The 12874-nt window shown below is 40.6% G+C and overlaps 1 protein-coding gene across 1 annotated transcript; it reads right to left on the bottom strand.

Moving 5' to 3' along the window:
• Positions 1-4781: 4781 nt before the first annotated feature.
• LOC106088267 (zinc transporter 7) lies at positions 4782-10326 on the bottom strand. Its single transcript, XM_013253692.2, has 4 exons — positions 10080-10326; positions 9781-9988; positions 9187-9621; positions 4782-5956 (listed from the first exon to the last, which is right to left on the bottom strand). The coding sequence occupies exons 2-4, from the start codon at positions 9959-9961 to the stop codon at positions 5463-5465; spliced, it is 1110 nt and encodes a 369-aa protein (XP_013109146.1). The 5' UTR covers positions 9962-9988; positions 10080-10326; the 3' UTR covers positions 4782-5462.
• Positions 10327-12874: the final 2548 nt, after the last annotated feature.

Raw genomic sequence — 12874 nt, 5'->3', positions numbered from 1 at the left:
TTATTTTGTCGTACCTGTCACACCGCACTCAGTCCGTCAGTTATAAGTCTTCTGTATCGTCACCTCTGCTTGTTTTAAAAGGTGTTCCTCGGGGATCAATTCTGGCTCCTCTTCTCTTTTCATTGTACAGTAACGACTTGGCGAGTCAATTGTCTTATTGTGAGGTACATATGTACGCTGATGATGTACAAATATATATCGGCAGTCCGAGGGATGAGATTGCTGAAAACATACGTCTGCTTAATCATGATCTGTCAAGAGTCAGCACGTGGGCGAAAGCCAATGGCCTGTGTCTCAAGCCTGTAAAGTCCAAGTGTGTGGTTATCAGAAACAGGCTGTCTTGTTTTTCATGTGATGTCGGTCTAGAGTCATTAACGACTCTAGATTGGAAATCGTTCCTCATGCAAAGAACTTGGGCGTTGTTATTAACAGCACTCTGACTTGGAGTAATCATATCGACTCTGTCGTTGGTCAGGGATATTCAAAATTGGGTGCTCTCTGGGCCACTCAGTCGGTTGCTCCGCTGCGGGTTAGGTATCTCTTGGCAAAGACTTATCTTGTCCCTGGCATTCTCTACGGCTGTGAGTTGTTTGCTAATTGCGACTCGGTAAGTAGAAGTAAGCTAAACACCTTTTTTAATAGCGTTACTCGTTATGTATTTGGCTTGAGACGGGGCGATTCCATCTCTGAATACTCTTTATCTCTGTATGGCGTCTCTCTACAGCACTTGTTATACCTGAGATCGCTTACTTTCCTGCATAAACTGATCTACACGCAGGCACCACAATATCTGTATGGATTTATTGCGGGTTAGAGCGTGTCGGAGTAAGAGCGGGGTGTACAGAAATAAATGTCAATTAAATAAATCACTCATGATGATAAGGGATTTTTTATAAACAAAGGTTGTGGTTGTTGTTGTTGTAGAAGTGTGTATTGTTCCATCTTACGTCTGCTTGATTCTGCCAAATCTCCAGATCCAGGAACTCTGCGACTAAAGTGGTGTGCGTTTAGAGGAATCTGAGTTTGCCTGGGCAGTTAAACAGGAGACGTGTGGTGCCAGTTCACAATCGGGACACACATCCTGCACGTTTGCAACAATCCTTGCTCTGTAAGAGCTGAGGCGGTTGTCTTTATTGATGTATGATTTTGCAAGACAGGCGATAATTACCTTAAAGACAGAGTATGAGAGATGCTTGATGTGAGAGTTTATTATCGAGTGAAAAGGAGGGACACTTAAGTGTCTGTAAGGCGTCGTTTTGATATTGCCAGTCTCTGAGTAAGAACTAGGCGAACAAGCTCTCAGGAGAGATTTAGAAAGGCAGAATGATGTTGGGATTGCAAAAACCTCGGCCTAAAAGACACTCAAACTGTCCAAAAGTCTATGTGACTCCCTAATAACTAGAAATTCCACAAAAAGCCCTATTCCGGTGATTCATCCAACTTGGACCCATCCGTGTAAACAGAGGGACCCAAGTAGAGCGTGTCGAAATCTTTAATGGTTCAGCCATAATACGATCTGACCTGGCGAACAAGCTCCACGGCAGGTTGTAGGAAAACTAAAAGAGCGATTTCTATGTTCAGCCATGTAGAGGACACCGTGGCGCAGAGATTAGCATGTCCGCCTATGACGCCGAACGCCTGGATTCAAAACCCGGCGTGAACATCAACAAAATTTTCAGCGGTGGTTATCCTCTTCTAATGCTGGCTACATTTGTAAGGCATCCTGCTATGTTCAAACTTCCCTACTGGAAATTTTCCTATTGGAAATTCAACAAAAGCCCTATTCAGGTGGTTCATCCAGTTTGGACCCATCCGTGTAAACAGAGGGACCCAAGTAGAGCGTGTCGAGATCTTTAATGGTTCAGCCATAATACGATCTGACCTGGCGAACAAGCTCCACGGCAGGTTGATCAGCCATGTAGAGGACACCGTGGCGCAGAGATAAACATGTCCGTCTATGACGCCGAACGCCTGGATTCAAATTTCGGCGTAAACATCAACAAACATTTCCAGCGGTGGGTATCCCTTTCTAATGCTGGCGACATTTGTGAGGTGCTTCGCCAAGTTCAATCTTCTCCCCAAAGAGGTGTCGCTATGCGGCACGCCATTCGTACTCGGCACAAAAAGGAGGTCCCTTATCATTGAGCTTAAACTTTAAACGTACTGCACTCATTGATATGAGGGAAGTATGTCATGTCCCTTAATGGAACGTTCATGGGAAATTTAGTAATGTTCAGCCACTTGAATAAGGAAGAAGGGAAACAAGATAATTTATTTGAACATGGTTGGTAAAACCGGCTGAGTATATACATGTGGACCCTGGATAATGGCCACTGAAACCGATCGATTAGGTAAGAATCTATCCGCCAGTTCAAGTCCGGTAAATGAGTCACGCGACCCTGCTTGTAATGCTTTGTCGCTATCTACAGTAGTAGCTACCAACTGTTAGGGAGACCAGCCAGCGAAGTTGCGTCACCAGTGATTCGTAAATCTGGCTGACCCTGAAACTAATTGATGAGAGCGAGTTGCACCTTGCGTCAAATTAACTCTTACAACCAATGTGGTTGTCGGCCACAACCCGGCCCACTGGCTAATATCGAGCAGGCGGCAAAAAAAGATGGGACCGGCCGAACGCAAACAGATAGTTTGCGTTATGCCGATGTATTTGGAATCGCTGGGTTCACTTTAAACTGAGGGTCTCGCATCTTCGGGCGAGAATGTTAAATCGCGCTGCTTGCAACACTGAGTGCTGGGACACGACCCCACTAGATGCTCTGGGCGGAGACATTTTGAACAACAGGCACGGGATCGCCACCACAGAGGCTGGAACTTTGAGTTTCGATCTGTGTGCTTTTTATTGTAGTCACGAGAAGGTCAGTGGAATATTTTTTCTCCGAGTGGAGAGGTCGGGCTGCACCGTCACTTGCTAAATGCTGAATGCCTAGGAAGCTCGATATGAATTGAGGTGAGTTATTGGCGCCTTTAAATAACCATTGGCCATAACTTCCCGCGGCGATCGGTGCTATGAATCGGAACAAGATGGATCACCTATGCCGCTGTCCAAGGATTTCTACCTCCACATATAAATGTTGCCCAATCCCATGGCAGCCGGTTGTACGTATCGGATTGACCCGATGGAGTTCTTCATCTGCAAGGGGTCACTTATATCGAATACACCGTGAAAAAGTGTCTACGATGTAAGCTCGACACTAGCACAAATTTGACATCTTTCACACAAGCTGTTTCACAAAAATCTCTTTTAAACCATTAACGACGAATGGATAGAAAAATATCTGAGAATAGAGCTGTCTTAGAAAAATTCTCGAGTTAGGGAAGAGGTATCCTTATGAAATTTGGATTGGCGTAAAATAGACGAATAAAACTTGTCAAAGAAAAAAATTTACTTTCATGTAAGGTCATATTTGAACCTAGGACCCCATAAATTATATATATTCTTGACCGTCTCATCATTCTGAGTCGAACTAGCCATGTCTGTCCGTCCATCCGTCTGTCGAAATCACGATAGCCGTCGAACGCGTGAAGCTATCCGCTTGTAATTTTGCGTCACAATCCCTTTCGTCACAATCCGGTGAAAATTGAATAACTTATGCACCCACATTCGGCACAGAGATTGAGTGGTCTAATATTGGGTTGCCCAAAAAGTAATTGCGGATTTTTCATATAGTCGGTGTTGACAAATTTTTTCACAGCTTGTGACTCTGTAATTGCATTCTTTCTTCTGTCATTTATCAGCTGTTACTTTTAGCTTGCTTTAGAAAAAAAGTGTAAAAAAAGTATATTTGATTAAAATTCATTCTAAGTTTTATTAAAAATGCATTTACTTTCTTTTAAAAAATCCGTAATTACTTTTTGGGCAACCCAATAGAATCCAATAGAAACAAAATTTTACGTTCCGTTTTCATGACAGCTGATAAAATTTTAGGTTTGTACAAATTTCAATTCAATTTATCTTAAATTTATTGTAAATAGTTTAAGTTGAATGGCTAGTCCACCATGAAAAGGTGAATTCACTTGATGGTCAGTCTGACCTGTAATGAAAAAGAAATAAAAAAGTGAGAAGAATGTGATAAGAAAAACTTACTAGGCCTTGAGAGCCGCCATAGAAAATCTTTTGCGTCTATAGTTATGACACAGAGCTTTGCCTGAAATGTTGTGTGTGTCGTAGTATCGCATCAATTCTGTCATTGTCCCCATCTTGGATATATCTTTAAAAACAGAGGTATCATTCTCTACAAACACCGTATTCGCTTCCTGCTCTTCTCTCCCGGGAAATCGAATCCCGAAATTGCAAGTAGTCTGAAACCCTTCTCTGTGTACTTACCGCATCCATAGTGTCCAGAAGAAAACTTTGACTGTCTCCTCCGGTATGCCAAGTTTCCTCAGGCTAATTGCAACCTTGAAGACACAGTTCGGAATATTTACCTTGATATATAGCATACCTAGCATTGCGGTCATTCTCATGCCATCCCTGTTAAGACCCAACAGAAATTCGTTTACCATTATGCTCCAGAGAATTGACGAGAACACCTCTCTCTGAGGTGTTCCCCTCATCGCGCATCTTCTGACTACACTGTCCCCGAAGTCCACGTTGATAGTGCTGCCACGTAGCATACATTCCGTCCGCACAGGGAGAAACTCAGGTGGATCCTCGTGCGGTTTAGAGCCAATAAAATTGTTTTATTTGAAATGTGAAACATTTACGATACATTTGTTCTACATTTACGAGAGCATAACCAGGCCTTAAGAATAAAAACTTACAATTTTCGTTTCCATAAAAAAGACTAATTTATTTACAATGCATGATGTTTTCTTTTCATTTCTTGTTTTGTATCGAATCATTTTAATGATTTAGTTAGAGACAACTGTTGCACATGTTTTTTTTTTTTGTTTTAAATTGTTTAAACAATATTTTGTATTTATTTGTTATAATAAATGTGTTTTTTTGGACAGTCCAATATGAGGATGTTCGTTTTTCAGTTTTCTGGCATTTTGGATCATTTCATTTTGTTCTTAGTTTTAAGCACAGTGTGGCTTTTCTTCAACTAGACCTTGGTGTTCCTTACATATAGTTTGATTCAATTATATTTGAGAAATGTGGAATGATTCAAATAAATGGTAGCAGTAATAGTAGCAATAGTACTTTCGTTCTTTAAAATATCTAATATTGACTTAAATTATATATATTTAAAAAAAAAAACAACGTTTTAAACAAAAAACATAATTAAAGTTGATAGAAACTCGTAGGCGCTACATATCAGTTTCACAATCATTAAACACAAGTGTAACCTAAGTTTACAGTTTAATATCTTAAAAAAAAAGGAAAGCGAGGAAGGAGGAAAGTAAATTTTGTTGGACAAGACAATAAGAAAAAAACATTTTCTCATAAAATTTTCTAAATTATATTATGTACATACATAAAAAGGAGAGAGAAAACTAAATTATCACACGTAGTCCAGTTGTATGTAGACCTGTTTCACACCTATCGATTCGAATATCATGCGGGCATGTGTTACAACATATTTTGGATCGATATTTCGGGCTACTTCCAATTTTATGGCACCCACATAGGTATCAGAACATAAAGTCCAGAAATGGGGCTCTTGCACAGCATAGACACCAGCCAAACCGGTGACTTTTTGGTAACATTGAGGTAATAGACGATCCAGACCAACTGGCTGACGTTGCATCAGAACGTATATGGATTCTTTAATGAGGCTCATAACGGACAAAATTATAAGCACCGATATGAAAATGGAACATATGGGATCTGCTATCATCCAACCAAACAAATGCATTAATACTGCCGATATAATGACACCAACCGATCCCAAAGTATCGGCCAATATGTGAAGGAAGACACCGCGCATTATCTGTGAATTACTTCCGCCCATGTCATCGCCATGCGAATGACCATGGGAATGTGAATGGCCATGACCTAGAATAGGAGAAGAGATGTAAGTAAAATCATAAGTTAATATAGCCAGAAATCATATTTAACCAAGGGCCACATTGAACAAAAACATATTTAATTGATTAAATTTTCCATTTTGGTATAAATATTCCGATGCGAAAGGCACTCCTATTGTCCCCATCTGACTATGCCCAGAAACAATGGCAAAGCTTTTAAAATGCTTAATTTGCTTCGTTGTAAGCAAAAATCGAATTGTGGCATAAATCTATTGGGTTGCCCAAAAAGTAACTGCGGATTTTTCATATAGTCGGCGTTGACAAATTTTTTCACAGCTTGTGACTCTGTAATTGCATTCTTTCTTCTGTTAGTAATCAGCTGTTACTTTTAGCTTTCTTTAGAAAAAAAGTGTAAAAAAAGTATATTTGATTAAAGTTCATTCTAAGTTTTATTAAAAATGCATTTTCTTTCTTTTAAAAAATCCGCAATTACTTTTTGGACAACCCAATACATAACCACTTTAAAAACAAATTTATAAGCGATAAGTTTGCCCGACTCGAAACTTTCATATCCTCTACCATAGATTGTATTTGACAAGTTTTGAAAAAGATTAGCAAAAGGGCAGTTGATTGCCATTAGTTTTGTGTGGTCCCAGATCACACGTAAGACGCATATGTAGCATATTGGCATCCATCCTAGCTCAAGAGGAATCGAGACGGCTTAATCTGTCTAAAGTAATTTAGCCAGAACTACCTGGGGGAGGTTAACCCCTTCAAGTGCTATGGGTGGTAATTGGTCTACAAGAAGGCTATTTAGTAGGGCTATTCAGCACTTCCGCTAACGCATCCTCGTAAATGCAAAATCGTTTGATCCATTTGGCTAGTTATGAATAAGGACAGTTGACTGACGTTTGTCCCGTGGTCCCAGGTCACATTCGGGTCACATATTTAGCACGTTGGCATCCACCCTAGCTGAATGGGAATTGAGACGGCTTAATCTGTCGAAACGTAGTTTAGACAAAACAACCTGTTTTCCTGGGGGGAGATTAACCTCTTCTTGTACTATGGGTGGCGGTTAGTCTACAAGAAGGCTATTCACTTGGACTATTCAGTTCTTTCGCTGCCGCATCCTTGTAAATGCTACCTGTTCTGGTGATAGCGTGCATCCTCTCGCGCTAGTTCATGTACTTCCAAAAGGGATACCTACGGGCTGTGGAAGCCTACCCACAACTTGTTGTTGTAGAACTACCTGGGGGAGGTTAACCCCTTCAAGTGCTATGGGTGGTAATTGGTCTACAAGAAGGCTGTTTAGTAGGGCTATTCAGCACTTCCGCTAACGCATCCTCGTAGATGCAAAATCGTTTTATCCATTTGGCTAGTTATGAATAAGGACAGTTGACTGACGTTTGTAGCGTGGCCCCAGTTCACACGCGGGTCACATATTTAGCACGTTGGCATCCAACCTAGTTGAACGAGAATTGAGACGCTTAATCTGTCGAAACGTAGTTTATACAAAACTACCTGTTTTTCTGGGGGAAGGTTAACCACTTCTTGTACTCGTAGATGCATCCTCGTAGATGCTACCTGTTCTGGTGATAGCGTGCATTCCCTCGCGCTAGTTCATGTACTTCCATTCGGGTACCTACGGACTGTGGATGCCTACCCACAATTTGTTGTTGTAGTGCCCACGTATTTGCATGCATGTGGGGGTAGTGATTCTCGTCAAGCTTCTGTGGGTGCTGCGGGAAAGTGTTGGCCACTGGTTATTTAAAAACGACAATAACTCGCCTTGTCATAGCGAGCATTATTGACACTCATTACTTAAGCAAGAGCCAGGCCATTCGGCCTCTATCCACTCGAGCCACAAGCCATCTCACAAAAGTACATAAACCTATGTCAGTAATCGGCTAGTGGTGTGTGCTTGGATACCTACGGATTGTGGATGCCTACCCACAATTTGTTGTTGTAGTGCTCACATATTTGCATGCATGTGGAGGTAGTGATTCTCGTCAAGCTTCTGTGGGCACTGCGGCAACGTGTTGGCCACTGGTTATTTAAAAACGACAATAACTCGCCTTGTCATAGCAAGCATTATTGACACTCATTACTTAAGCTAGGGCTCTAAGCAAGAGCCTGTGCCACCCGGCCTTTATCCCCTCGAGCCACAAGCCATCTCACTAAGGACATGAACCTAAGAGAGTAATAGGCTAGTTGTGGGCTTTAATACTCGATGTAACAAGGTTAGTCATTGGCGCCTTAAAATAACCAATGACCCGGCTATCGGTCCTATGGACCGGAACGAGCTTGCGCACGAGGATCGCTACCTCCTCATACAAATATGCATAAAACAAATAGAGCCTTGCCATCTCACGTTTTAAAACCCCAAAAGGATTTTCGTTGTCTTACCGACCGTCTCACTCTTCCACAGTGTTACATGTTGCCTACGCCCTTTAAACGAACTGCGTTGACCCGAGATGCTTTGCATTCACTAAGTTTACTGATAGCAGTCTTCTGGCCAATTCATTTGCCATTTCGTTCCCCCTTACTCCGTCCCCCTATATCCCGTCACCCAAACGATTCGGATCGTGGCATCCTCAAAGAAAGCGTTAATCTCCTTCTTAAACTCCAAAACGGTTTGTTGGTTGAGTGTGTCGGTCCTTACATGGTTTGAAGACCCGCAGGTTTTTTTCTTTATCAAGTGTCATGAGCTTATCTGTACAATCGTATTCATAAACACCCTTAGAGGAGTTTCGGACAAGTATAAGAAGAAAATTACTGACAGCTCCGATCTGAGCGGTTCACAGACACAAGAAATTCCTTTTATGACGATCCAAAGAATTTAAGGCTCTTGAACTCTATAAATGAATGGTGCTCCCTTTTGTTTTATGCCATCTGTATTGCAATCAATAAACACATATTTATAAGCGTAAAGTTTTGTTTTTGTGAAATGAAAAGTTCATGAGAAGAGATGTAAAGTATATACCCGAAGCCTAATTGCTTTATTTAATTTTTTTTTTTTTGTAAAACCCATAAAACTGTGAACCTGTTTCTTTGAGTCATATGTCACAAACTTTTATGTGCTTGTGGTTAAAATTTTTAAGTTAGATTTGTTAATTCGTTGAACTAGCTTTTTTAAGCCTTTAGATCCCATTTTCTATTCTAGGATATGAGTATGAGAATTATTAGCTTGTAATCTCTTGAAATATGTATATATCTTATGTACCACTAATAAATTGAATTCCAAACTTTAATGCTTACCATCATCCAGAGAAATGGAGTGATGATTATTTGTATCCATATGATGATTGACATGCGAATGGGAATGGCCATGACCGCCTCCACCATGTGAATGACCATGGCCTCCTCCTCCTCCTCCATGCGAATGGCCATGGCCGCCATGATTGAAGGCATATATACCCACGAGATTGACTAGCAATCCCAAAACAGAGACCACAAAGAGTCGTTCATGTTTAACTTCTGGCGGTTCTATTAGACGTTCCACTCCTTCTGACAATATAAAGAATGCCACAAATATCAAAAATAAACTATTGACAAAGCCAGCCAATACTTCCGCTCTAACATAACCATAGGAGAAGCGTTCATTTGCCTTCCATTTAGTAATGACCGAAGCTGCCAGACCTGCCAAAAGACCCGTGCAATCGAAGAACATGTGAAACGAGTCCGATATCAGACCTTCAAATATAAATCAAAGAAAACATATTAGCTTATCTGTTGATGAAGTATTAGACAATTATACATAGCATGTACGAGTATAACGACTAATTCAATGCTTTGGCGACAAGCTGTCCATATCTAATCTACAACACAAGTTGAAGGCTTATTATAACTCACCTAAACTGTTGGTCCATATGCCATAGAATAATTCAACAAAGGCGAAACTCAAATTTAGCAGTAAAAAAAGGAATAAATTCCTGGAATTTTTGTCTGAGAATATCAACCGTTTCCAACTGTTCAGTGTTTCCTTAATGCGATACAGGAAATTGCTGCGATCTCGGTGTGTTAGGGGAAGCATGTTTGACTATGCACAATAATTTAAATTCTGCAAAATTTAATTTATAGGTATTTTAAAAATATTGAAACATTATGCTGCTTTGCCTACGTGGTGTTTACAATTGTTCGAAGACTCTTACCGTGTCTGTGGGGTTGTTGTACTTGATGTGTGTGGTGTTCTTCTTCAGAACACTTTCTTTTAAAGTCGGCGGCCTATTTTCTTCTATCCTCCAACGATTAAAGTGTTCTTCTCAAGGACCTGCGTTTCCTTGTTAGCTATACTTCTTTTAAAATACTAACATATTCATTAATTTTTTAAATACAATCATAAAAGTAAAATGCAAAAAAGTAAATATAATCGTGGAAAAGAGAACTAATTCAATGACGTTTTCAGTGACAGTAGGAAAATGGTGTTGCCAGATTGGTAATTGTCGCAATATTAGCTGACGTTACCAGATAATTAAACCGGTTGTTATAACCCATTAAAGGTCAGTGGGGAACTTCATGGCGAAACAATTTAAGGTGATCTCATTTGTACAAATCATATGGTGCAATCCGCCATCTAGTCACCAAGCTGATTTACATTTTGACAACACACACAAAGAAATTTGTGTGTGTGTGTGTATATATACGTGTGCGTACATGAGCAGAAAATATGGGAGAAAGAAGATGACAACAAAGAGGATGCAAACAAAAATCTGACATTTTCATACGGTCAAACCTGGCCGGCTGTTAGCGTGAGACCACCTTTTTAAATCCGCCTTGAACAACCACAAATCATATGGTACAATCCGCCATCTTGTCATCAAGCTGATCGATGTTTTACTAACACTAATAAAGAAATTTGTGTGAGTGTGCGTATGCGTGTGCGTACATGAGCAGAGAATATGCGAGAAAGAAGATAACAACATAGAGAATGCAAGAAAAATCCAACATCTTAAAACCGTCAAACGTGTCCGGCTGTCAACAGCTGTTCCCGTGAGACCACATTTTTAAATCCGCTTTGGGGGAACTTAAAATGGACGCCTATGGTCTAGCATAACTTGCGGGCAAGGCAAGTTATCCGACACCAAACCCTACAGATTTATAAGCCTTTCGTCCATTCTTCTCAAAACCATGGAACGTATTGTATTTCTGGATACCAGCGAACTGCTCAAATACAAACATCATGCCTATGTAAAGAGAAGGTCCTTGGATATTGCCTTGCAGGAGGTTGTACATTAAATAGAAGAATGCTTCGATGCCAAGAAGTATACATTGGCGGTATGCATTGATATCGAGGGGGCTTTTAACAAACCGACACACTGATCCAATCCTTAGACCAGTACTGGGTGGACCGGACCCTTAGAGACCGAATAAACCATATGATAAGGAAAAGTTGGATAAATTGTATGCTCCATGACAAAAATATAAGGGAGACCGTGGCACAGGGCATGGCACATAGAGGCATTTTATCGCCATTCCTATGGAAGACTACCATAAATGACATATTATAGATGCTCACTGAGGAGGGATTTGAAACCGTATGCTACGCAGACGATGTTATAATACTTCTAAGAAGTAAGAAGGGCCAAAAGGGTTTTGCAGAAAAGAGCAGACGATTTGGCAGTGAAGGCCAGAGAACTGCCGTGAAAAACTTGGTTAACCCGAAGCTTTTCGGGTGGACGCAATCCGAGTCAAGGGCGTGGTCGACGAACGGGCATATAACACGAAAATGTGGGTAGGATGTCGAAAATCCTATGGGGAGAACCCACGATCCCGAAGACGAGGCTATTGCTAAAAGGAAGCAAGATTGCCTTAAATCCGTCAGCTGGTTTTATAAAGGGACAACAGATGATCGAGCTACTAAATTCGGATTTAAAGAGCAGTGTAAACGGGGTTTTATACGTTCAAAGGCTAGGTCCGAGTTTGGTAATCCTGCAAAGTGAATAAGACTCGGCATGATGACACTTTTATCCCCGCACAGGATGACTATGAGCACGACACGGCTTGGAACTCAGGGCTGCGATATGTGGGGTGTTCATCGTTGTTGTTGTAACCACATTTTCATGTGGAGGTTGCGATTTATCGTTATCGCGAGAAGCTGTTCATCGTTATCACGAGAAGCTTAGCTGGGAGCTAGGGGGTGCTTACAGCTAACCCGTGCCGGAAGGACGTCCACAGGTTGCGACCTGTAGAATTAGAAATTAGGTGTCATAAATTGAAGAAGGAACGCCGAAGATCAATCTATTCTATTCGAGTTCGGCTAGTAAGCAAAAGGAATGACAAAATGTGTATACCCCCATCCTATCGTGGTGGGTATAAGAGATCCCCTGACTGTCGATGACATCTTGTACCGGTACCATGGTAGAATCAAATTAAAGGTAACCTTATTAGTCAGGATTCACTGAATAAGGTTAAGCCAAGCGATCAGCCGACATAACATTTTTAATTTTTGGCAGTACTTGGCACTGAGGATATCAATTTGTTCTCTTTCATTCTTTGTTTAAGTTTTCTCCTATTTAATGACATTTTCAATCTGCAGATTTGACATCATATTAGTGAATCGTGGTCACTAGCCAAGCTGGTGTCGTCTCACTGACTTGCATACATTTCAAATAAATGACAATTTATTGACAAATATTTAACGAAAATATTTAATGACTTTTCTTGGAGTTGCAAAAGAGTCTACATCGGATCTATCACCGCTGACTGCTTTTCTTTACAGGATTTTTTGCTTTATTTTTACACAACATATTTTTATAACAGGCAGCTTAATAAATTTTGTTGTTATTGGTCATATGACCATACCTTTAATTTGATTCTACCATGACCGGTACTTTGTTAATGTTGTCAAGTGTGGCATCTCTTTGTAGGCGGCTTTTGTAACATCTCTGTTATTGAATACCTAATTGTCAGATGGCTAAGGCAACAACGAAAATAGAGAGCAAAACAA

Source organism: Stomoxys calcitrans, chromosome 2 (assembly GCF_963082655.1).
Source record: "Stomoxys calcitrans chromosome 2, idStoCalc2.1, whole genome shotgun sequence".
Taxonomy (NCBI): Eukaryota; Metazoa; Arthropoda; class Insecta; order Diptera; family Muscidae; genus Stomoxys; species Stomoxys calcitrans.
The sequence above is the reverse complement of the archived record's forward strand: the minus strand, read 5'-3'. Positions and strand labels throughout refer to the sequence as shown.